The sequence below is a fragment of the Triticum dicoccoides genome, chromosome 2A, assembly GCF_002162155.2.
Source record: "Triticum dicoccoides isolate Atlit2015 ecotype Zavitan chromosome 2A, WEW_v2.0, whole genome shotgun sequence".
Lineage (NCBI taxonomy): Eukaryota > Viridiplantae > Streptophyta > Magnoliopsida > Poales > Poaceae > Triticum > Triticum dicoccoides.
This window is the reverse complement of record NC_041382.1, coordinates 520,678,434-520,705,703: the sequence shown is the minus strand read 5'-3', so window position 1 is coordinate 520,705,703 and position 27,270 is coordinate 520,678,434. Positions and strand designations below refer to the sequence as shown.

Here is a 27,270-nt window from a genome sequence, read left to right as displayed (position 1 = left end):
TCGCCTTGAATAAAACTTCTCCAGCAATTCCCAACATTGGTTTTACCATTCGCCACCTAGCCTTTTCTTTCCCTTGGGTCGGCCAGCCCAAGGGTCATCATTTTTTACCCCCCCCCCGGGCCAGTGCTCCTCTGAGTGTTGGTCCAAACTAGAGTCCTGTGCAGCGCCCCCTCGGGGAAACTCGAGGTTTGGTTTTAGTTGTATGGAGAGCTCATCTGAGTGTGCCCTGAGAACGAGATATGTGCAGGTCCTATCGGGATTTGTCGGCACATTCTGGCGGTGTTGCTGGATTTATTTTAACTTGTCGAAGTTGTCTTGTAGAACCGGGATACCGAGTCTGATCGGAATGTCTCGGGAGAAAGTATATCCTTCATTGACCGTGAGAGCTTGTCATGGGCTAAGTTGGGACACCCCTGCAGGGATTTGAACTTTCGAAAGCCGTGCCTGCGGTTATGGGCAGATGGGAATTTGTTAACGTCCGGTTGTAGAAAACCTAAAGTTGACCTTAACTAAAATGCATCAACCGCATGTGTAACCGTGATGGTCTCTTTCCGGCGGAGTCCGGGAAGTGAACACGGTGTTGGAGTTATGTTTGACGTAGGTTGTTCTAGGATCACTTCTTGATCATAGTTTCTCGATCGTGCTTTGCCTTCTCTTCTCGCTCTCTTTTGCGTATGTTAGCCACCATATATGCTAGTCGTTTGCTACAGCTCCACCTCATACCTTTTACCTTACCCATAAGCTTAAATAGTCTTGATCGCGAGGGTGTGAGATTGCTGAGTCCCCGTGACTCACAGATTACTTCCAAAACCAGCTTGCAGGTGCCGTTGAACCGTGCAGATGACGCAACCGAGCTCACGGAGGAGCTCGATGAAGATCTTGTCCTTGGTGTTGTTTCGTTATAGTTGATCAGTAGTGGAGCCCAGTTGGGGTCGATCAGGGACCTTGTCGCATTTGGGGTTCTTCTTTTATTTTGGTTCCGTAGTCGGACCTTGATTGTATTTGGATGTTGTAATGCTTTATTCATGTAATTGTGTGAAGTGGCGATTGTAAGCCAACTATGTATCTCTTTCCCTTATGTATTACATGAGTTGTGTGAAGATTACCTCACTTGCGACATTGCTTTCGATGTGATTATGCCTCTAAGTCGTGCTTCGACACATAGGAGATATAGCCGCATCGAGGGCGTTACAGTTATGGTTTGTGTCCTGCTTAGAAAGACGAGACGGCGGTGGCTCCCTGAAGATGAAATAAAAGTCTCCCCGTCTAGTCCCTATTCCGGTGATGCGTGTAGCATCATCAGTGGGCGTGTGGAGATGTGTCTCCGGCGGATCTGTTTTTGGTGGATTAGCTCGGATCTGTTCGTCGTTCGTCTTCATTCGTGTGTCTTTAGGTTGGATCCTTTTGATCTACACTCTTCATCCGCGGCGGTTGATGTTCTGGTGCGTTGGTTCTATGAGACCTTAGCACGACGACTTCCCGACTGTCTACTACAACAAGGTTTGCCCGGCTCTGATAAGGGAGGGGCGATGACATCGGCGTGCCTTCGGCTCGCTTCAGTGTTTGTAGTCGTCGCTAGGTGGTCTACGAATCTGGATGTATTTTTTTATTTCTAGTGTTCGTTGTACTACCATGATTAAAGATGAATAGATTGAAAGTTTTTTCGCAAAAAAAACACATTTCATCCAAATTCCTGTAGTTTTGTAATCCTATATATATAGGGTACGAGTGCGAAAATGCCAAATGGAGGCTGAGCTCCATGGAAACCGAATTCAGAAACTTCAAAATTCAAACATTGCAACTTCAAAAATTCTGAAAAAAATACACATATAACTAGAGACATAATGTGCATCCGTGTAAAATTTTAGATCGAGATACGTTAAAATGAGAGCTACACAAAAATTATTGTGCCATTTTAGCATATGTACTATTCACCCTCAAAGTCCATGATTTTTTTGCAGCTCACAATTTTTAAGGTATTTCATCCTGAAATTGTGCACACGTACACATTATATCCTTGTATACACTAGTAAGCATGCATGTGCAACGCACGTCTCAAACGTAAAACAGGTGAATTCACATAATATAAAAAAATAAACGTTTTTAAAAATATAAATCAAATGGATACACAATGTTTGATGTCGCTCAAATTGTATTTTCAAAAGCGAGACACAATAGTGGTTATGTTGCTGCATAGAGTAATAGCAGGAAAATATTCTCATTTAAATAAAATCAACAATTATTTATTAATGCAGTAATATAGGCATGTAGTATAGTCTTCTCTTCGAGTGTAGCCAGGAAAAAAAAGTATAAACTGCCTTACGGTGCAATTATATTGTTCAAGATGCTTAATTCTCGAATCTTATTTTATTCTACTAATCTTCGTAGCAAAATATATATTTGTACTAATTTGGATCAAATTATATATATTTTTTGTTGTGTGGACTGCCAAAATTATATAGCTACCTACTGCGGATAATAGGAAATAGAAGATGATATGTGACTACAACGACTTCTATATGAAATAAAGATGATTTACAAGAACTAATTGAAATGTAAAAGAGCTAAAAGAAATCCAATAATTATCATGATAGAAAATATTTATCCGGTTTTGTATGTGTTTATGCGTTGGCAACCATACTAACTTACAATGATGTAAGACGCTTTGTACGTATAGAAACTGAAATGAGTTATGAAGAAAAATAAAGATGGAAGGAAAAGTATTCTAGAGTATTTGTCATGCTTAACCTTATCAAGCTTTCAGATCAGCTTCTAAATTACAAAAAAATGATGAATCCTCAAATAAGAAAGAGCCAACAATTTGGAACATGCTACAAAAGTGGTGAAGATAGAAAGCATTCATCCTCTTTTTCCTTGTCGTAAGGAGTAGCTTTAGCATACATTTGTAACAGTGTAATGTTGGAAATATGCCCTAGAGGCAATAATAAATTAGTTATTATTATATTTCCTTGTTCATGATAATCGTTTATTATCCATGCTAGAATTGTATTGATAGGAAACTCAGATACATGTGTGGATACATAGACAACACCATGTCCCTAGTAAGCCTCTAGTTGACTAGCTTGTTGATCAATAGATGGTTACGGTTTCCTTACCATGGACATTGGATGTCGTTGATAACGGGATCACATCATTAGGAGAATGATGTAATGGACAAGACCCAATCCTAAGCCTAGCACAAGATCGTGTAGTTCGTATGCTAAAGCTTTTCTAATGTCAAGTATCATTTCCTTAGACCATGAGATTGTGCAACTCCCGGATACCGTAGGAGTGCTTTGGGTGTGCCAAACATCACAACGTAACTGGGTGGCTATAAAGGTATACTACAGGTATCTCCGAAAGTGTCTGTTGGGTTGGCACGAATCGAGACTGGGATTTGTCACTCCGTGTAAACGGAGAGGTATCTCTGGGCCCACTCGATAGGACATCATCATAATGTGCACAATGTGATCAAGGAGTTGATCACGGGATGATGTTTTACGGAACGAGTAAAGAGACTTGCCGGTAACGAGATTGAACAAGGTATCGGGATACCGACGATCGAATCTCGGGCAAGTATCGTACCGCTAGACAAAGGGAATTGTATATGGGATTGATTAAGTCCTTGACATCGTGGTTCATCCGATGAGATCATCGTGGAACGTGTGGGAACCAACATGGGTATCCAGATCCCGCTGTTGGTTATTGACCGGAGAACGTCTCGGTCATGTCTGCATGGTTCCCGAACCCGTAGGGTCTACACACTTAAGGTTCGATGATGCTAGGGTTATAAGGAATAGATATACGTGGTTACCGAATGTTGTTAGGAGTCCCAGATGAGATCCGGGACGTCACGAGGAGTTCCGGAATGGTCCGGAGGTAAAGATTTATATTTGGGAAGTCCTGTTTTGGTCACCGAAAAAGTTTCGGGTTTTATCGGTAACGTACAGGGACCACCGGAGGGTCCCGGGGGTCCACCAAGTGGGGCCACAAGCCCCGGAGGGCTGCATGGGCCAAGTGTGGGAGGGGACCAGCCCCAGGTGGGCTGGTGCGCCCCCCCACAAGGGCCCAAAGCGCCCAAGGGGAGGAAAGGGGGCAAACACTAAGGGCAGATGGGCCTTAGGGCCCATGCCTGGTGCGCCTCCCTCTCCCCCTCCACCTGGCCGCCACCCAGATGGGATCTGGGGGCTGCCTCCACCCCTAGGGAGGGAACCCTAGGTGGGGGCGTAGCCCCTCCCCTCCCCCTATATATACTTGAGGTTTGGGCTGCCCAAGACACACGAGTTCCTCTCCTTCTTGGCGCAGCCCTACCCCTCTCCCTCCTCGTCTCTTGCGGTGCTTGGCGAAGCCCTGCTGGAGTACCACGCTCCTCCACCACCACCACGCCATTGTGCTGCTGCTGGATGGAGTCTTCCTCAACCTCTCCCTCTCTCCTTACTGGATCAAGGCATGGGAGACGTCACCGGGCTGTACGTGTGTTGAACGCGGAGGTGCCGTCCGTTCGGCACTAGGATCTCCGGTGATTTGGATCACGACGAGTACGACTCCTTCAACCCCATTCTCTTGAACGCTTCCGCTTAGCGATCTACAAGGGTATGTAGATGCACTCTCCTTCCCCTCGTTGCTAGTTTCTCCATAGATAGATCTTGGTGACACGTAGGAAAATTTTGAATTTCTGCTACATTCCCCAACAGTGGCATCATGAGCTAGGTATATTGCGTAGATTCTATGCACGAGTAGAACACAAAGTAGTTGTGGGCGTTGATTTTTTTCAATATGCTTACCGTTACTAGTCCAATCTTGTTTCGACGGTATTGTGGGATGAAGCGGCCCGGACCGACCTTACACGTACTCTTACGTGAGACTGGTTCCACCGACTGACATGCACTAGTTGCATAAGGTGGCTAGCGGGTGTATGTCTCTCCCACTTTAGTCGGATCGGATTCAATGAAAAGGGTCCTTATGAATGGTAAATAGCAATTGGCATATCACATTGTGGTTTTTGCGTAGGTAAGAAACGTTCTTGCTAGAAACCCATAGCAGCCACGTAAAACATGCAAACAACAATTAGAGGACGTCTAACTTGTTTTTGCAGGGTATGCTATGTGATGTGATATGGCCAAAAAGAATGTGATGAATGATATGTGATGTATGAGATTGATCATGTTCTTGTAATAGGAATCACGACTTGCATGTCGATGAGTATGACAACCGGCAGGAGCCATAGGAGTTGTCTTTATTTATTGTATGACCTGCGTGTCATTGAACAACGCCATGTAATTACTTTACTTTATTGCTAACTCGTAGCCATAGTAGTAGAAGTAATAGTTGGCGAGCAACTTCATGGAGACACGATGATGGAGATCATGGTGTCATGCCGGTGACAAGATGATCATGGAGCTCCAAGATGGAGATCAAAGGAGCTATATGATATTGGCCATATCATGTCACTATTATTTGATTGCATGTGATGTTTATCATGTTTTTGCATCTTGTTTACTTAGAATGATGGTAGTAAATAAGATGATCCCTCATAATAATTTCAAGAAAGTGTTCCCACTAACTGTGCACCGTTGCGAAAGTTCGTCGTTTCGAAGCACCACGTGATGATCGGGTGTGATAGATTCTTACGTTCACATACAACGGGTGTAAGCCAGATTTACACACGCGAAACACTTAGGTTGACTTGACGAGCCTAGCATGTACAGACATGGCCTCGGAACACAAGAGACCAAAAGGTCGAGCATGAGTCGTATGGTAGATACGATCAACATGAAGATGTTCACTGATGATGACTAGTCCGTCTCACGTGATGATCGGACACGGCCTAGTTGACTCGGATCATGTAATCACTTAGATGACTAGAGGGATGTCTATCTGAGTGGGAGTTCATAAGATGAACTTAATTATCCTGAACATAGTCAAAAGGTCTTCGCAAATTATGTCGTAGCTCGCGCTTCAGTTCTACTGTTTAGATATGTTCCTAGAGAAAATTTAGTTGAAAGTTGATAGTAGCAATTGTGCGGACTAGGTACGTAAACTGAGGATTGTCCTCATTGCTTCATAGAAGGCTTATGTCCTTAATGCACCGCTCAGTGTGCTGAACCTCGAACGTCATTGCGAACATCTGACATACACATTTTGATAACTACGTGATAGTTCAGTTAAACGGATTAGAGTTGAGGCACCAAAGATGTTTTGAAATGTCGCGAAACATATGAGATGTTTTGAGGACTGAAATTGGAATTTCAGGTTCGTGCCCACGTCAAGAGGTATAAGACCTCTGACGATTTTCTTAGCCTGCATAATAAGGGAGAAAAGCTCAATCTTGAGCTTGTGCTCAGATTGTCTGAGTACAACATGTTGGAAATATGCCCTAGAGGCAATAATAAAAGCATTGTTATTATATTTCCTTGTTCATGATAATTGTCTTTATTCATGCTATAATTGTGTTATCCGGAAATCGTAATACATGTGTGAATAATAGACACCAACATGTCCCTAGTAAGCCTCTAGTTGACTAGCTCGTTGATCAACAGATAGTCATGGTTTCCTGACTATGGACATTGGATGTCATTGATAACAAGATCACATCATTAGGAGAATGATGTGATGGACAAGACCCAATCCTAAACATAGCATAAGATCATATAGTTCGTTTGCTAGAGTTTTTCCAATGTCAAGTATCCTTTCCTTAGACCATGAGATCGTGTAACTCCCGGATACCGTAGGAGTGCTTTGGGTGTACCAAACGTCACAACGTAACTGGGTGACTATAAAGGTATACTACGGGTATCTCCGAAAGTGTCTGTTGGGTTGACACGGATCAAGACTGGGATTTGTCACTCCGTATGACGGAGAGGTATCACTGGGCCCACTCGGTAATGCATCATCATAATGAGCTCAAAGTGACCAAGTGTCTGGTCACGGGATCATGCATTACGGTACGAGTAAAGTGACTTGCCGGTAACGAGATTGAACGAGGTATTGGGATACCGACGATCAAATCTCGGGCAAGTAACATACCGATTGACAAAGGGAATTGTATACGGGGTTGCTTGAATCCTCGACATCGTGGTTCATCCGATGAGATCATCGAGGAGCATGTGGGAGCCAACATGGGTATCCAGATCCCGCTGTTGGTTATTGACCGGAGAGCGATCTCGGTCATGTCTACATGTCTCCCGAACCCGTAGGGTCTACACACTTAAGGTTCGGTGACGCTAGGGTTGTAGGGATATGTATATGCAGTAACCCTAATGTTGTTCGGAGTCCCGGATGAGATCCCGGACATCACGAGGAGTTTCGGAATGGTCCGGAGGTAAAGAATTATATATAGGAAGTGCTATTTCGGCCATCGGGACAAGTTTCGGGGTCACCGGTATTGTACCGGGACCACCAGAAGGGTCCCGGGGGTCCACCGGGTGGGGCCACCTGCCTCCGGGGGCCACATGGGCTGTAGGGGGTGTGCCTTGGCCTGTATGGGCCAAGGGCACCAGCCCCAAGAGGCCCATGCACCTAGGGTTCAAGAAGGGAAGAGTCCCAAAGGGGGAAGGCACCTCCTAGGTGCCTTGGGGAGGAGGGATTCCTCCCTTGGCCGCCGCGCCCCTAGGAGATTGGATCTCCTAGGGCCGGCGCCCCCCCTAGGCCCCCCTATATATAGTGGGGAGATGGAGGACTTCTAACCCCACGCCTTTGGTGCCTCCCTCTTCCTCTCCAACACATCCTCCTCCTCCATAGTGCTTGGCGAAGCCCTGCCGGAGTACTGCAGCTCCATCACCACCATGCCGTCGTGCTGCTGCTGGAGCCATCTTCCTCAACCCTCTCCTTCCCCCTTGCTGGATCAAGAAGAAGGAGACGTTACACTGACCGTACGTGTGTTGAACGCGGAGGTGCCGTCCGTTCGGCGCTAGGATCTCCGGTGATTTGGATCACGTCGAGTACGCCTTCCTCATCCCCGTTCTTTGAACGCTTCCGCGCGTGATCTACAAAGGTATGTAGATGCAATCCGATCACTCGTTGCTAGATGAACTCCTAGATGGATCTTGGTGAAACCGTAGGAATATTTTTTTTGTTTTCTGCAACGTTCCCCAACAGTGGCATCATGAGCTAGGTCTATGTGTAGTTCTCTTGCACGAGTACAACACAAATTTGTTGTGGGCGTAGATGTTATCAACTTTCTTGCCGCTACTAGTCTTATCTTGCTTCAGCGGTATTGTGGGATGAAGCGGCCCGGACCAACCTTACACGTACGCTTACGTGAGACCGGTTCCACCGACTAACATGCACTAGTTGCATAAGGTGGCTGGCGGGTGTCTGTCTCTCCCACTTTAGTTGGAGCAGATTCGATGAAAAGGGTCCTTATGAAGGGTAAATAGAAGTTGACAAATCACGTTGTGGCTTTCACGTAGGTAAGAAAACGTTCTTGCTAGAACCCTATTTCAGCCACGTAAAACTTGCAACAACAATTAGAGGACGTCTAACTTGTTTTTGCAGCAAGTGCTTTGTGATATGATATGGCCAAAGTTGTGATGAATGATGAATGATATATATGTGATGTATGAGATGTTCATGCTATTGTAATAGGAATCACGACTTGCATGTCGATGAGTATGACAACCGGCAGGAGCCATAGGAGTTGTCTTTATTTTTTGTATGACCTGCGTGTCATTGAGAAACGCCATGTAAATTACTTTACTTTATTGCTAAACGCGTTAGCCGTAGTAGTAGAAGTAATAGTTGGTGAGCAACTTCATGGAGACACGATGATGGAGATCATGATGATGGAGATCATGGTGTCTTGCCGGTGACAAGATGATCATGGAGCCCCAAGATGGAGATCAAAGGAGCTATGTGATATTGGCCATATCATGTCACTATTATTATTTGATTGCATGTGATGTTTATCATGTTTTGCATCTTGTTTACTTAGAACGACGGTAGTAAATAAGATGATCCCTCATAATAATTTCAAGAAAGTGTTCCCCCTAACTGTGCACCGTTGCGATAGTACGTTGTTTCGAAGCACCACATGATGATCGGGTGTTAGATTCTAACGTTCACATACAACGGGTGTAAGACAGATTTACACATGCAAACACTTAGGTTGACTTGACGAGCCTAGCATGTACAGACATGGCCTCGGAACACAGAAGACTGAAAGGTCGAGCATGAGTCGTATAGAAGATACGATCAACATGAAGATGTTCACCGATGTTGACTAGTCCGTCTCACGTGATGATCGGACACGGCCTAGTTAACTCGGATCATGTTATACTTAGATGACTGGAGGGATGTCTATCTAAGTGGGAGTTCATTGATTAATTTGATTAGATGAACTTAATTATCATGAACTTAGTCTAAAATCTTTACAATATGTCTTGTAGATCAAATGGCCAACGTAGTCCTCAACTTCAACGCGTTCCTAGAGAAAACCAAGCTGAAAGACGATGGCAGCAACTACACGGACTGGGTCCGGAACCTGAGGATCATCCTCATAGCTGCCAAGAAAGATTATGTCCTACAAGCACCGCTAGGTGACCCTCCCGTCCCACAGAACCAAGACGTTATGAACGCTTGGCAGACACGTGCTGATGATTACTCCCTTGTTCGGTGCGGCATGCTTTACAGCTTAGAACCGGGGCTCCAAAAACGTTTTGAGAGACATGGAGCATACGAGATGTTCGAAGAGCTGAAAATGGTTTTTCAAGCTCATGCCCGGGTCGAGAGATATGAAGTCTCCGACAAGTTCTTCAGCTGTAAGATGGAGGAAAATAGTTCTGTCAATGAGCACATACTCACAATGTCTGGGTTACATAACCTCTTGACTCAGCTGGGAGTTAATCTCCCAGATGACGCGGTCATTGACAGAATCCTCCAGTCGCTTCCACCAAGCTACAAGAGCTTTGTGATGAACTTCAATATGCAGGGGATGGAAAAGACCATTCCAGAGGTATTTGCAATGCTGAAATCAGCAAAGGTAGAAGTCAAAAAGGAACATCAAGTGTTGATGGTGAATAAAACCACTAAGTTCAAGAAAGGCAAGGGTAAGAAGAACTTCAAGAAGGACGGCAAGGGAGTTGCCGCGCCCGGCAAGCAAGCTACCGGGAAGAAGCCAAAGAATGGACCCAAGCCCGAGACTGAGTGCTTTTATTGCAAGGGAAGTGGTCACTGGAAGCGGAACTGCCCCAAATACTTAGCGGACAAGAAGGCCGGCAAAACAAAAGGTATATGTGATATACATGTAATTGATGTGTACCTTACCAGTATTCGTAGTAGCTCCTGGGTATTTGATACTGGTGCGGTTGCTCACATTTGTAATTCAAAGCAGGAGCTGCGGAATAAGTGGAGAATGGCAAAGGACGAGGTGACGATGCACGTCGGGAATGGTTCCAAGGTCAATGTGATCGCCGTCGGCACGCTACCTCTACATTTGCCTTCGGGATTAATTTTAAACCTTAATAATTGTTATTTAGTGCCAGCTTTGAGCATGAACATTGTATCAGGATCTCATTTAATTCGAGATGGCTACTCGTTTAAATCCGAGAATAATGGTTGTTCTATTTATATGAGAGATATGTTTTATGGTCATGCTCCGATGGTGAATGGTTTATTCTTAATGAATCTCGAGCGTAATACTACACATGTTCATAGTGTGAGTACCAAAAGATGTAAGATTGATAATGATAGTCCCACATACTTGTGGCACTGCCGCCTTGGTCACATAGGTGTCAAACGCATGAAGAAGCTCCATGCTGATGGACTTTTAGAGTCTCTTGATTATGAATCATTTGACACGTGCGAACCATGCCTCATGGGTAAAATGACCAAGACTCCATTCTCAGGAACAATGGAGCGAGCAACCAACTTATTGGAAATCATACATACTGATGTGTGCGGTCCAATGAGTGTTGAGGCTCGCGGTGGCTATCGTTATGTTCTCACCCTCACTGATGACTTGAGTAGATATGGGTATGTCTACTTAATGAAACACAAGTCTGAGACCTTTGAAAAGTTCAAGGAATTTCAGAGTGAGGTTGAGAATCAACGTGACAGAAAAATCAAGTTCCTGCGATCAGATCGTGGAGGAGAATACTTGAGTCATGAGTTTGGCACACACTTAAGAAAATGTGGAATAGTTTCACAGCTCGCGCTGCCTGGAACACCTCAGCGTAATGGTGTGTCCGAACGTCGTAATCGCACTCTATTAGATATGGTGCGATCTATGATGTCTCTTACCGATTTACCGCTATCTTTTTGGGGCTATGCTTTAGAGACTGCCGCATTCACTTTAAATAGGGCTCCGTCGAAATCCGTTGAGACGACACCGTATGAATTATGGTTTGGGAAGAAACCTAAGCTATCGTTTCTGAAAGTTTGGGGATGCGATGCTTATGTCAAGAAACTTCAACCTGAAAAGCTCGAACCCAAGTCGAAAAAATGCGTCTTCATAGGATACCCTAAAGAAACTATTGGGTATACCTTCTACCTCAGATCCGAAGGCAAGATCTTTGTTGCCAAGAATGGATCCTTTCTAGAGAAGGAGTTTCTCTTGAAAGAAGTAAGTGGGAGGAAAGTAGAACTTGATGAAGTATTACCTCTTGAACCGGAAAATGGCGCAACTCAAGAAAATGTTCCTGAGGTGCCTGCACTGACTAGAGAGGAAGTTAATGATAATGATCAAGATACTTCTGATCAAGCTCCTACTGAAATTCGTAGGTCCACAAGGACACGTTCCGCACCAGAGTGGTACGGCAACCCTGTCTTGGAAATCATGTTGTTAGACAACGGTGAACCTTCGAACTATGAAGAAGCGATGGCGGGCCTGGATTCCGACAAATGGCTAGAAGCCATGAAATCCGAGATAGGATCCATGTATGAAAACAAAGTATGGACCTTGACTGACTTGCCCGTTGAGCGGCGAGCCATAGAAAATAAATGGATCTTTAAGAAGAAGACAGACGCGGATGGTAATGTGACCATCTATAAAGCTCGGCTTGTCGCTAAGGGTTATCGACAAGTTCAAGGGGTTGACTACGATGAGACTTTCTCACCGGTAGCGAAGCTAAAGTCCGTCCGAATCATGTTAGCAATTGCCACATTCTATGATTATGAAATATGGCAAATGGACGTCAAAACGGCATTCCTTAATGGTTTCCTTAAGGAAGAATTGTATATGATGCAGCCGGAAGGTTTTGTCGATCCTAAGAATGTTAACAAGGTGTGCAGGCTCCAACGCTCGATTTATGGGCTGGTGCAAGCATCTCGGAGTTGGAACATTCGCTTTGATGAGATGATCAAAGCGTTTGGGTTTACATAGACTTATGGAGAAGCCTGCGTTTACAAGAAAGTGAGTGGGAGATCTGTAGCATTTCTCATATTATATGTAGATGACATACTTTTGATGGGAAATGATATAGAACTATTGGACAGCATTAAGGCCTACTTGAATAAGAGTTTTTCAATGAAGGACCTTGGAGAAGCTGCATATATATTAGGAATCAAGATCTATAGAGATATATCAAGACGCCTCATAGGTCTTTCACAAAGCACATACCTTGATAAGATATTGAAGAAATACAATATGGATCAGTCTAAGAAGGGGTTCTTGCCTGTGTTACAAGGTGTGAAATTGAGCTCAGCTCAATGTCCGACCACGGCAGAAGATATAGAAGAGATGAGCATCATCCCCTATGCCTCAGCCATAGGTTCTATTATGTATGCCATGTTGTGTACCAGACCTGATGTAAACCTTGTCGTAAGTTTGGTAGGAAGGTACCAAAGTAATCCCGGCAAGGAACACTGGACAGCGGTCAAGAATATCCTGAAGTACCTGAAAAGGACTAAGGAAATGTTTCTCGTTTATGGAGGTGACGAAGAGCTCATCGTAAAGGGTTACGTCAATGCTAGCTTCGACATAGATCTGGATGACTCTAAGTCACAAACCGGATACGTGTATATTTTGAATGGTGGGGCAGTAAGTTGGTGCAGTTGCAAGAAGAGCGTCGTGGCGGGATCTACATGTGAAGCGGAGTACATGGCAGCCTCGGAGGCAGCACATGAAGCAATTTGGGTGAAGGAGTTCATCACCGACCTAGGAGTCATACCCAATGCGTCGGGGCCGATCAAGCTCTTCTGTGACAACACTGGAGCTATTGCTCTTGCCAAGGAGCCCAGGTTTCACAAGAAGACAAGGCACATCAAGCGTCGCTTCAACTCCATTCGTGAAAATGTTCAAGATGGAGACATAGATATTTGTAAAGTACATACGGACCTAAATGTAGCAGATCCGTTGACTAAACCTCTCCCTAGAGCAAAACATGATCAACACCAGAATTCCATGGGTGTTCGATTCATCACAATGTAACTAGATTATTGACTCTAGTGCAAGTGGGAGACTGTTGGAAATATGCCCTAGAGGCAATAATAAAAGCATTGTTATTATATTTCCTTGTTCATGATAATTGTCTTTATTCATGCTATAATTCTGTTATCCGGAAATCGTAATACATGTGTGAATAATAGACACCAACATGTCCCTAGTAAGCCTCTAGTTGACTAGCTCATTGATCAACAGATAGTCATGGTTTCCTGACTATGGACATTGGATGTCATTGATAACGAGATCACATCATTAGGAGAATGATGTGATGGACAAGACCCAATCCTAAACATAGCATAAGATCGTATAGTTCGTTTGCTAGAGTTTTTCCAATGTCAAGTATCCTTTCCTTAGACCATGAGATCGTGTAACTCCCGGATACCATAGGAGTGCTTTGGGTGTACCAAACGTCACAACGTAACTGGGTGACTATAAAGGTATACTACGGGTATCTCCGAAAGTGTCTGTTGGGTTGACACGGATCAAGACTGGGATTTGTCACTCCGTATGACGGAGAGGTATCACTGGGCCCACTCGGTATGCATCATCATAATGAGCTCAAAGTGACCAAGTGTCTGGTCACGGGATCATGCATTACGGTACGAGTAAAGTGACTTGTCGGTAACGAGATTGAACGAGGTATTGGGATACCGACGATCGAATCTCGGGCAAGTAACATACCGATTGACAAAGGGAATTGTATACGGGGTTGCTTGAATCCTCGACATCGTGGTTCATCTGATGAGATCATCGAGGAGCATGTGGGAGCCAACATGGGTATCCAGATCCCGCTGTTGGTTATTGACCGGAGAGCAATCTCGGTCATGTCTACATGTCTCCCGAACCCGTAGGGTCTACACACTTAAGGTTCGGTGACGCTAGGGTTGTAGGGATATGTATATGCAGTAATCCCAATGTTGTTCGGAGTCCCGAATGAGATCCCGGACGTCACGAGGAGTTCCGGAATGGTCATGAGGTAAAGAATTATATATAAGAAGTGCTATTTCGGCCATCGGGACAAGTTTCGGGGTCACCGGTATTGTACCGGGACCACCGGAAGGGTCCCGGGGGTCCACCGGGTGGGGCCACCTGCCCCTGGGGGCCACATGGGCTGTAGGGGGTGCGCCTTGGCCTGTATGGGCCAAGGGCACCAGCCCCAAGAGGCCCATGCTCCTAGGGTTCAAGAAGGGAAGAGTCCCAAAGGGGGAAGGCACCTCCTAGGTGCCTCGGGGAGGAGGGATTCCTCCCTTGGCCGCCGCCCCCCTAGGAGATTGGATCTCCTAGGGCCGGCGCCCCCCCTAGGCCCCCTATATATAGTGGGGAGATGGAGGACTTCTAACCCCACGCCTTTGGTGCCTCCCTCTCCCTCTCTAACACATCCTCCTCCTCCATAGTGCTTGGCGAAGCCCTGCCGGAGTACCGCAGCTCCATCACCACCACGCCGTCGTGCTGCTGCTGGAGCCATCTTCCTCAACCTCTCCTTCCCCCTTGCTGGATCAAGAAGAAGGAGACGTTACACTGACCGTACGTGTGTTGAACGCGGAGGTGCCGTCCGTTCGGCGCTAGGATCTCCGGTGATTTGGATCACGTCGAGTACGCCTTCCTCATCCCCGTTCTTTGAACGCTTCCGCGCGTGATCTACAAAGGTATGTAGATGCAATCCGATCACTCGTTGCTAGATGAACTCCTAGATGGATCTTGGTGAAACCGTAGGAAATTTTTTTTGTTTTCTGCAACGTTCCCCAACACAACAATCATTTGAATCGAGTGGGAGTTGATCTTCCAGATGAGATAGTGATGTTTCTCCGAAGTCATTACCACCAAGCTGCTAGAGCTTCGTGATGAACTATAATATATCAGGGACATATATGATGATCCTTGAGATATTCGCGATGTGTGGCACCACAAAAGTAGAAATCAAGAAGGAGCATCAATTGTTGATGGTTGGTGAAACCACTAGTTTCAAGAAGGGCAAGGGCAAAAAGGGATGCTTCATGAAATGGCAAATCAGCTGCTGCTCTAGTGAAGAAACCCAAGGTTGAACCCAAACCCGAGACTAAGTGCTTCTGTAATAAGGGGAACAGCCACTGGAGCAGAATTACCCTAGATACTTGGTAGATGAGAAGGCTGGCAAGGTCGATAGAAGTATATTGGATATACATTGTGTTAATGTGTACTTTACTAGTACTCCTAGTAGCACCATGGTATTAGATACCGGTTCGGTTGCTAAGTGTTAGTAAACTCGAAATAAAAGGCTGCGGAGTAAATGGAGACTAGCTAAAGGTGAGCTGGCGATATGTGTTGGAAGTTTTTCCCAAGCTTGATTTGATCAAGCATCGCACGCTCCCTCTACCATCGAGATTGGTGTTTGCGTTGAGCATAGACATGATTGGATTATGTCTATCGCAATACGGTTATTCATTTAAGGAGAATAATGGTTACTCTGGTTATTTGAATAATACCTTCAATGGTCTTGCACCTAAAATGAATGGTTTATTGAATCTCGATCGTAGTGGTACACATGTTCATGCCGAAAGATATAAGATAGTAATGATAGTACCACCTACTTGTGGCACCGCCATGTAAGTCATATCGGTATAAAACGCATGAAGAAGCTCCATGTTGATGGATCTTTGGGCTCACTCGTTTTGAAAAGTTTGAGACATGCGAACCATGTCTATTGGTGTATATGCATGAAGAAACTCCATGCAAATGGACCGTTTGGACTCACTTGATTTTGAATCACTTGAGACATGCAAATCATACCACATGGGCAAGATGACTGAAAGCCTCGTTTTCAGTAAAATGGAACTAGAAAGCAACTTGTTGGAAGTAATACATTTTGATGTGTGCAGTCCAATGAGTGCTGAGGTGTGTAGTGGATATCGTTATGTTCTTACTTCACAGATGATTTGAGTAGATGTTGAGTATATTTACTTGATGAATCACGAGTCTGAATTATTGAAAGGTTCAAGTAATTTCAGGGTGAAGTTGAAAGATCGTCGTGACAAGAGGATAAAATATCTATGATATGATCATAGAGATGAATATCTGAATTATGAGTTTGGCACAGAATTAAGACATTGTGGAAATTGTTTCACAACTAATACAGCCTGGAACACCATAGTGTGATGGTGTGTCCGAACATCATAACTGCACCCTATTGGATATGATGCATACCATGATGTCTCTTATCGAATTACCATGATAGTTTATGGGTTAGGCATTAGAGACAACCACATTCACTTTAAATAGGGCACCACGTAATTCCGATGAGATGACACCGTATGAACTATAGTTTAGAGAAACATAAGCTGTCATTTCTTAAAAGTTTGGGGCTGCGACGCTTATGTGAAAAAGTTTCAGGCTGGTAAGCTCGAACCCAAAGCGGATAAATGCATCTTCATAGGACACCCGAAATAGTTGAGTATACCTCCTGTCTCAGATCCGAAAGCAATAAGGGATTGTTTCTAGAATCGGGTCCTTTCTCGAGGAAAAGTTTCTCTCAAAAGAATTGAGTGGGAGGATGGTGGAGACTTGATGAGGTTATTGAACCGTCTCTTCAACTAGTGTGTGGCAGGGCACAGGAAGTTGTTCCTGTGGCACCTACACCAATTGAAGTGGAAGCTTATGATAGTGATCATGAAACTTCAGATCAAGTCACTACCAAACCTCGTGGGATGACAAGGATGCGTACTACTTCAGAGTGGTACGTAATCCTGTCTTGGAAGTCATGTTGCTAGACAACAATGAACCTACGAGATATGGAGAAGCGATGGTGGGCCCGGATTCCGATAAATGGCTCGAGGCCATAAAATCCGAGAGAGGATCCATGTATGAAAACAAAGTGTAGACTTTGGCAGAAAGGCTCGATGGCCGTAAGGCTGTTGAGTACAGATGGATTTTAAAAGGAAGACGGACAATGATGGTAAGTATCACCATTAAGAAAGCTCGACTTGTCGTTAAGATGTTTTCCGACAAGTTCAAGGAGTTGACTACGATGAGACTTTCTCACTCGTAGCGATGCTAAGAGTCTGTTGGAATTATATTAGCGATCACTGTATTATTTATGAAATCTTGCAGATAGGATGTCAAAACATTGTTTCCTCGATGATTTTCTTGAGGAAAGGTTGTATGTGATACAACCGGAAGGTTTTGTCAATCCTGAAAGATGCTAACTAGTATGCAAAGCTCCAGCAATCCTTCTAAGGACTGGAGTAAGCATCTCGGAGTTGGAATGTACGCTTTGATGATGATCAAAGATTTTGGGTGTATACAAAGTTTATGAGAAACTTGTATTTCCAAAGAAGTGAGTGGGAGCACTATAGAATTTCTGATGAATATATGTTGTTGATCAGAAATGACGTAGAATTTCTGGAAAGCATATAGGGTTATTTGGAAAGTGTTTTTCAATGGAAAGCCTGGATTAAGCTACTTGAACATTGAGCATCAAGATCTATAAGGATAGATCAAAACGCTTAATGGTACTTTCAAATGAGCACATACCTTGACATGATCTTGAAGGTGTTCAAGATGGATCAGTCAAAGAAGGAGTTCTTGCCTGAGTTATAAGGTATGAAGTTAAGACTTAAAGCACGACCACAACAGAAGAAAGAGGAAGGACGCAGGTCATCCCCTATGCTTTTGTCATAGGCTCTATACGGTGTGCCATGCTGAGTACCGCACCTGATGTGTGCCTTGCCACATATCTGGCAAGAGGGTACAAAGGTAATCTAGGAGTAGATCACCAGATAGCGGTCTAAATTATCCTTAGAGGAATAAGGATATGTTTCTCGGTTATGGAGGTGATAAAGAGTTCGACGTAAAGAGTTACGTCGATGCAAGCTTAACACCTATCCGGATAGCTCTGAGTAGAGATACCGGATACGTATAATGGAGCAACAATTTAGAATAGCTCCAAGTAGAACAGTTATTTGAAATGGCTCCAAATGTAGCATAGTAGTTGCATCTACAAGATGACATAGAAATTTGCGAAGTACATACGGATCTGAATGTTGCAGACCCGTTGACTGAAACCTCTCTCACAAGCATAACATGATCAAACCCAGAATTCTTTGGGTGTTGGTCACATGGGGATGTGACCTTGAGTGTTAATCACATATCGATGTGAACTGGATTATTGACTCTAGTGCAAGTGGGAGACTGTTGGAAATATGCCCTAGAGGCAATAATAAATTAGTTATTATTATATTTCCTTGTTCATGATAATCGTTTATTATCCATGCTAGAATTGTATTGATAGGAAACTCAGATACATGTGTGGATACATAGACAACACTATGTCCCTAGTAAGCCTCTAGTTGACTAGCTCGTTGATCAATAGATGGTTACGGTTTCCTGACCATGGACATTGGATGTCATTGATAACGGGATCACATCATTAGGAGAATGATGTGATGGACAAGACCCAATCCTAAGCCTAGCACAAGATCGTGTAGTTCGTATGCTAAAGCTTTTCTAATGTCAAGTATCATTTCCTTAGACCATGAGATTGTGCAACTCCCGGATACCGTAGGAGTGCTTTGGGTGTGCCAAACATCACAACTTAACTGGGTGGCTATAAAGGTATACTACAGGTATCTCCGAAAGTGTCTGTTGGGTTGGCACGAATCGAGACTGGGATTTGTCACTCCGTGTAAACGGAGAGGTATCTTTGGGCCCACTCGGTAGGACATCATCATAATGTGCACAATGTGATCAAGGAGTTGATCACGGGATGATGTGTTACGGAACAAGTAAAGAGACTTGCCGGTAACGAGATTGAATAAGGTATCGGGATACCAACGATCGAATCTCGGGCAAGTATCGTACCGCTAGACAAAGGGAATTGCATACGGGATTGATTAAGTCTTTGACATCGTGGTTCATCCGATGAGATCATCGTGGAACATGTGGGAACCAACATGGGTATCCAGATCCCGCTGTTGGCTATTGACCGGAGAACGTCTTGGTCATGTCTGCATGGTTCCCGAACCCGTAGGGTCTACACACTTAAGGTTCGATGACGCTAGGGTTATAAGGAATAGATATACATGGTTATCGAATGTTGTTCGGAGTCCCAGATGAGAAGCCGGACATCACGAGGAGTTCCGGAATGGTCCGGAGGTAAAGATTTATATATGAGAAGTCTTGTTTTGGTCACCGGAAAAGTTTCGGGTTTTATCGGTAACGTACCGGGACCACCGAGAGGGTCCCGGGGGTCCACCAAGTGGGGCCACAAGCCCCGGAGGGCTGCATGGGCCAAGTGTGGGAGGGGACCAGCCCCAGGTGGGCTGGTGCGCCCCCCCCCCCCCCACAAGGGCCCAAGGTGCCTAAGGGGAGGAAAGGGTGCAAACCCTAAGGGCAGATGGGCCTTAGGGCCCATGCCTGGTGGGCCTCCCTCTCCCCCTCCACCTGGCCGCCACCTAGATGGGATCTGGGGGCTGCCGCCACCCCTAGGGAGGGAACCCTAGGTGGGGGCGCAGCCCCTCCCCTCCCCCTATATATACTTGATGTTTGGGCTGCCCAAGACACACGAGTTCCTCTCCTTCTTGGCGCAGCCCTACCCCTCTCCATCCTCGTCTCTTGTGGTGCTTGGCGAAGCCCTGCTGGAGTACCACGCTCCTCCACCACCACCACGCCGTTGTGCTACTGCTGGATGGAGTCTTCCTCAACCTCTCCCTCTCTCCTTGCTGGATCAAGGCATGGGAGACGTCACCGGGCTGTACGTGTGTTGAACGCGGAGGTGTCGTCCGTTCGGCACTAGGATCTCCGGTGATTTGGATCACGACGAGTACGACTCCTTCAACCCCGTTCTCTTGAACGCTTCCGCTTAGCGATCTACAAGGGTATGTAGATGCACTCTCCTTCCCCTCGTTGCTAGTTTCTCCATAGATAGATCTTGGTGACACGTAGGAAAATTTTGAATTTCTGCTACGTTCCCCAACATGTAATACCTGATCCGGAAAAAGTTGTTCATTATTACTATTGGAGGAAAGAGGCGCGCAGACAAAGAAAGAGAGGCGATGCAAATAAGGCCTTAAACAACATGTCTTCAAGTTTGATGACTGCAGATATGTTGGATCATTCGAAATTGCACAAGTATATAAGAATAAATATATGTGCCAAAATAACGAAAGGTATTTGGTTTCTCTGTCATGAAACAAAATAAATCCGACTGAGTACAGTTTATATGATTTCTCTGTACCAATATACGGCAGCTGTATTAGGACAGATCCTTTGAAGGATCTATTTATTGGAACTCAGCCGGATTAGTTTCTTCATTGGATCCTTCTGTATGGTAAAATTCTTTTTATTGGAACGCAGTAGAGATTGCATATCTTTACAGAACAGCGAGAGATATTCTCTAACAACAGTTACGACTTACGGAGTCATGTGACCCATTTTAGATGTATAGAATCATGTAACTGAAATAGTAGTACATCTTCAATATCTTGCCTCCTACTGAATCTTACATAATTTACTGGATTGCTGTGCAATTATATTAAAGTGACGCGTCTAAAGTTTTCTCTAAGAATTAATCATATATTCTGATTTCCAACCTATCCCTGGAGATAGTGCCTAGGCAGGTGCAACCCACCTTAATTGCAGGTAAAGCAACATCATACGTAAAACACACACTGATCAAATAGCACAAATAAGGCAATTCTAATCAAGGGGATGATGTTATCTCTTGATACGGTCCAGTTTAATGCATATGGTGGTACGAAGTAAAGCCCAAGGAAACTGACATGAACATGAGAAGTAATCATGGGAAATAGACTCTGTATCTTGACTTCTTCAGTATCCCTCTTGATCCTACTTTGTAAGACAAGATTGCTGCATTCTTATATATGTGCCATATATAATTACACATTTTCAGTATAACAATCGGCAACCTAAGATAATCCCAAATCTATAATTCTAGATTGCTTGAAGCCCCACGATTCTTATTTAATATGTAATGCATGTGCACCCACTGAACAGACACTTTGTCGGCGTGGGTGCTGCGAGCGGAGCGGAAGTCAACGCGAATGCCGATGATTGCCGGAGAGCATGTCCTGGACGTGGATGGAGTTGTCGCAGTAGCGGCAGAAGAGCGCCTGGCCTCCAAATATAAGACGATGGCGGCGATAGCACCTGTGTTCCCGGAGGAAGACGAAGCTCCTCGCGCTTCCCCCATCGTGGCTAGCGTGCATGATGGCGGCAGGCGGCTCGCGATTAGCTTCCTAATAGGATGGATGCATCCGAGATAAGTTTTTTAATAGGATGAATTTGTCTGAGATTAGTTTCTTAATAGGATGGATGCACTCTGATTTAGTTTCCTAGAATAGGATGCACCGTGATTATTAGTTTCCTAGTTGCTCAGACGTGAAGTTTCATATTTTCCTCCAAGATGGAGTACAGTCAGTCAATGTAAATTGCTAAGTGCACACAGAAAATGGTTTAGGTTAAGTCTAACCGTTAGATTGATTTTAGTGGGCCTAATCGTGTGGTGGTATTGGATCTGTGTACGCTTTTATGAGGTGTGCTTAAAGAAGTTCTTGTTTAATTGTTTAATAGTAGTATAGATTTGTATTTTTTCAGAATATTTTCAAACTGAAAAGTTTGATATTTTCTCGAAATTAAGGCTTTCATGGAGCTCGGTCTCCGAAATGCCCTACTCACACAAGTGGGCATGACACTATATTCATACGTTTTGAGAATCCCACAAATCAAAGTGGCCCTAGACATTAAAAAAAAGTAAACATATAACAACATAAAAATAATTTGAAATTGTCCCTATAGAAACGAAAAATGGATTTTCTTTAGTCTAACAAAGAACCATCCGTAGATTGTACTCTCTCTAGTTCACGTATCTCGTACCCTCGAAAAATTTCACTATCGCCAACATGAACTTTCAGTATGATATATATTGAATGGCTATTTCTCAATTGACTTACAAATAGTTATTTCTCTACCAACATTCATAACGCAAATCTCAATGTTCATATTAAATGGTTCTTCCTTGCAAAATATTTTAAAAAATTTCTTGCAAAAATAATAATATTAAATTGTTCTTAGCATCGACTTAGAGATTGACAGATAGAAAAACTGACAACATATTTGTACGAACTCATCAGAATTATAATATTATGAAATACATTCTGATACACATCTACAAATATGATATTTTAAGTATCTAATATAACTAGTTAAAGAGAGACATGTAATTGGAGTTTGAGAAGTTCAACTGCCATGTTCAAATCATCAGTTTTGTTCTCTAATATCTTCGGTCGGTGCAGAGGAAAGAACACAGCAGGATTGCTACAGTTCACGACGACACAAGCTCAAAACATGATCGACGGCAACATTTTGCAAACTTATCAACTTATATCGAATTGATGCCGCTAAACTGAACTTGCATTTTTGCTCAAACATGTTTCCTGCGAGAAATGACACTCGATGGTCTCAAACTGCAGAGAACAATAGTGTAACCCAAGAAAATGGGGTAAAATCTAAGGGATTCTAGCAACTGAAATCACCCGTCACTGGTTAAAGTAAGGGCAAGGACAACACAGGTCAGCGTGAAAATAATTGTAGCTGCAGCGAAGGCCAGGATGGCTCTCTGTGAAAAGCCGGGCTTGTCATGGCCTGCTAGCTCAACCTCCTTCAGCAGATCCCGGATTTCATTGACGTCTGCATCCTTTGCTGCATGAATTAGCCTGCTCTGAACCTCTTCAAGCTTAGCAAGCCTTCTAGCTCGGCTGGCATCTCTAGCAGACCAGATGAACCATGTCATCCTCCACAAGAGGATTCCGACGTAGATTGCCACGACGCAGTCCACGGTGTAATGATGCCGTTCACGTACCTCCCTTTGTGCACTGTGCAGGACGAGAAACCATATTGCAACAGAAATCCAGCCTCCATAAGCTTCCTATATGCGTGTGAAACAGGTCGAAAATGAGTTAAGATGTCATCAATTACATGCAACTGGTTAAACAATATCCAAGAAAATGGAATATAGAACCTAGATTGGAAGTGGTGGCTCCAGATAATGGAAATTCAGTTTCAGTACAGCGGGGGATATTCAGACTATGGTGTTGTAACACAGAAAAGTAAAATGAATTACGTACCGTCCATGCCATGGCAGTAAGAACAGCGACAAGCATGTGCCCACTATACATAAGATCATTGCAACCTCCACTGGCTTTTTTCAACAGATGGTACCATGCAGGCCCCTCTCCAGGGGTTGGCCTCAAAATGTCTACTAAGAAACTCATCCGACCCCAGTCAGGACTGTACTCATCAGGGTAAGCTTGAACATCAGCTGTATTTTTTAAAGGACAATTCAGTTTTCAAATCCCAGAAAAATACATACTTCAATTACGTGATATAAGACAAATACACTAACCATAAGCCATATCAGTGTCTATGACCGCACGAATAGCATGTGAATCAGAAGCATATGGAACATAATATTTTTGCGCCCAGGGATGAGGGTGCCCAGGTATTTGATAACGACCTGCAGCGCACCAAGGTCTCGCAGATGGAAGAATTGTACCAACAAAAGTTGCCACCCGAAGCAACCGTCCGACTGCCATGGTGAACATATATCTTGTGGCTATTCCAAGACCAGGAGCCTTGATGCAATCAAACAGCACTGAGAACCCCAACATCATAAATAACATCAAATAATGGTGAAGAGTGATAACATGAGCTCTCAATAGATCAACAACACTTCCAGGAAGCTTCTCATTCAAAGCTAGAAGCAGCCATTGGCCAGTGTCAGGAAGTGGAGCAGCAGATCTGTTAAAACAATTAAAAAAAAGGTTTAGTTTACAGGTAACTGTGTGAAAATTTAGGATCCATGCATGTATTTATCTGGGCAAGGAAATGAGAGCACGCAAATAAATAACTATAAAAAGTTAAAGTCCGTAAGTACTGCAACTCCTTGACAATGAGAGCCAAAGTATGACCGAACCATGATCTTTTTACAGAGGGCAAGTTGACAACATATCACAAAGGCAGTTACACTTAGCTGAAAAGCCATGACCAAATAAACCTAGTGCAGTCCCATCTTGCCATCTAATGAGGCATGATATGAACTTCTCGATGTTTTGTCAATGGGCACAATGGGAGCATATTTAGGGAAGGTTAGCTCATTTATGTAAATCAGATTGAGAGAGTAAACACCAATGCTCAGTAATCAAACAGGAATACACTTGCCCAAGCATGAAGCAATGCTTATGCCTTTCTTAACCACTTAACTTCTAGATGCCCCTTTGTTCAGATCATTGATACCTTGCTTAAACTGAACTCTTTGAAACACTAATCACCATAAAAACTTTTGCTTATTTTGAACAAGAAATAATGTGGACTTCTTTCTTCATTACAAGGCTGCAAAGGAATATTTTAAAACTCCAAAAATAGCATGGAGTAACAACAGTCAAACAAGGTATGTACCTCTAGCAATGACCAATAACCCACAGAAATATGATTGAAATAAAACTTGACAGACGAAGAGGCTACACAAAGATGCATTTGCCACGCAACATTCACCAAAATTATATACAGCAACAAGAAGCCGTAGCAACAATTAATCGACAAGGTTCACTTTACGCACTTGTCATGATAAATACTATCATCTCCATGAATCTCTATTACGCCACTGGTTTTGAGCACCATAATAATAAACAGGATAAACGCAGCATTTTCTAGGTTTGGTCTACCTACGAAATAAACTTCTTCAAGATCCCCCAAACTGCAGTCTCTGAAATGTTTCACAGCCCTCTCCAGGATAACAATTGTATGTCATTACAAGCCTAATTCTTCACCCGTCAAGTTTAAACATTATCCACACTCAACAATTAAACCCCTACTCCAAGACACACGCCTCTCTGATACAAACTACTCGATTGTTTCACAGTTCAAAAGTAATCCTCCAAGATCATACCATCCTGACACGAACCACACACTAGAAACATCTGAAAAGCATATCATCAAGCATCATAAACCAAAACAAGCACCAAAAATAGCAACACAAACCAAATCTCTCCGAGATCCATGGCAATTCGCGACCAAACAGCTCGAAAAGCTAAAGCATGTGCCAAGGAGGAAGCTCCCTCCTGAGTTCCCAAAGATACTAACCCGTGCCACTGGAGCCCCATCAGGACGGAGACGAAGCGGACGGAGATCATCTCGATGAGGAAGGCGCTGAGCATGAAGACGATGGAACCGAGGAAGGGAAGCACCGCCCGGAGCTCGACATCCCAGTGGCGGTAGAAGGGTGCGCGCGCGGCGGCGGCGAGCGCCAGCGCCGCCCAGAGCACCGGCTGCAGCCGGTCGTGCCATGTCGGCGAGAGGTACCGCAGGTAGTCAATCCCCACGTACAACGCCGCCGCGAAGCTCAGCCCGCAAAATCCGAGGAGCCGTCGGGAGACCGCCTGCGGCGGCTTCCGCCTCGGTGCCTTCGCCCTCGCCATGGCCGTGAGAGCTTAGGTCTGGTCACCTGGTCATGGGCTGATGTCAGCGAGGGCCGTCGAGATCGGGACACTCTTGTGGGCACAGACTTGGTTGCAGTCTTGCAGAGCAGCCGACCGGTTCAGATGAGAGATGAGAAGATGTATCACACTCCATCGGGGAAGCCCTCGGGGCACCTCTTTTTGCTAGAGAAATTTCCAAATGCCCCTCAAATCTTAACTCCTCGGTTTCTTTGTCGTCAATTCTTCTAAATTTTGATTTACATATTCCATGTCAACTACTCCTCCATCTTATAATATAAGAGTATTTTTTATAGTGATATTGTGGATGCAAAAAAAAATATCACTTGCAGTCACTAAATTTGTCGCGGTTCGCGGTCGTACTTTGCAACATCTAAAATATGATCACCGAAGTGGCTTAAATGACTCACATACAGTTTGATATTCGTATTTCACTTAGTTGTTATACGGTTGACGGGTCCAACCGCCGCATGAGCGATAACTATGTGGACAACGTGGTGTGACATTTTGAGAGAAAAGAAATACCCTGGGCCCCACCCTGCACATTAGCCAAGCCCGCGAGGTCGTGAGATCAAATATCCATGGCCGAGGGGTGTTTTTATTTCTCTCGTCCATCTGACAGATAGCTCAAGGTGTTTTTTTTGCAAAATGTCACATCATATCCACACAGTCGCCCATGTGACAGTTGGACATGTTAACCGTATTCCAGCTAAGCGAAATACATATATCAAATCATATGAGTGACCGTACGCGAGCCACTTAAACCACTTCAGACCATATTTTGGATACTGCAAAGGACACTATCAAAGTGAATTTTGCAACAACTTTAGTGGCCGCAAATGAATTTTTCTCTTGGGGATAAAATTACCCCATGTGATGTCCCGACTTAATCGTGCACTAATCATACACGTAAATATGCATGATCAAGATCAGAGGCTTACGGGAAGATATCACAACACAATTCTAGACACAAATTCATCAAACATAAAGCTTTATATTACAAGCCATGGCCACAAAGGCTCGAATACGTAAATTAGCGGAAGCAATAATATCTAAGTACAGACATAAGTAAACAAGTCAGCCTTAAGAAGGCAGAGCAAAACAACGACGTCTAGATAAAAAAAGGCGCAGGCCTCCTGCCTAGGAGCCTCCTATCTACTCCTGGTCGTCCGTCGGTGTAGTAGTAGTCATCGACGGGATCAGCTGGTTCCCGGGCTCCGTCATCTGATCACATCATCAGTAAAGGAAGAAAAAGATAGAAAAACAATCGTGAGTACTCATCCAAAGTACTCGCAAGACTTACATCAGATCTATGCTAAGTATGCATCAGTATCAATGGGAAGGGGCTGTATTTGTGGACTATACTACAGAATTGCCAAAATAGAGGGGAACGCCCACTCTATCGAA

General features: G+C 44.2%; 1 protein-coding gene across 1 annotated transcript; it reads right to left on the bottom strand.

Moving 5' to 3' along the window:
* Positions 1 to 22,707: 22,707 nt before the first annotated feature.
* On the bottom strand, positions 22,708 to 25,996 carry LOC119355149. The gene is made up of 4 exons (XM_037621927.1): positions 25,511 to 25,996; positions 23,775 to 24,169; positions 23,497 to 23,690; positions 22,708 to 23,297 (listed from the first exon to the last, which is right to left on the bottom strand). Exons 1-4 carry the CDS (start codon positions 25,843 to 25,845, stop codon positions 22,902 to 22,904), a joined length of 1,320 nt encoding a protein of 439 aa, XP_037477824.1. The 5' UTR covers positions 25,846 to 25,996; the 3' UTR covers positions 22,708 to 22,901.
* Positions 25,997 to 27,270: the final 1,274 nt, after the last annotated feature.

Bases quoted from the DNA above. Each gene is read 5' to 3' on its own strand.
- LOC119355149 (XM_037621927.1), bottom strand. From the start codon at position 25,845: ATGGCGAGGGCGAAGGCACCGAGGCGGAAGCCGCCGCAGGCGGTCTCC. The intron at 24,170-25,510 runs GTTAGTATCTTT...TTGTTTTAACAG, and splicing joins ATGGGGCTCCAGTGGCACGG to ATCTGCTGCTCCACTTCCTG. The intron at 23,298-23,496 runs GTACGTAATTCA...ACACGCATATAG, and splicing joins TTACTGCCATGGCATGGACG to GAAGCTTATGGAGGCTGGAT.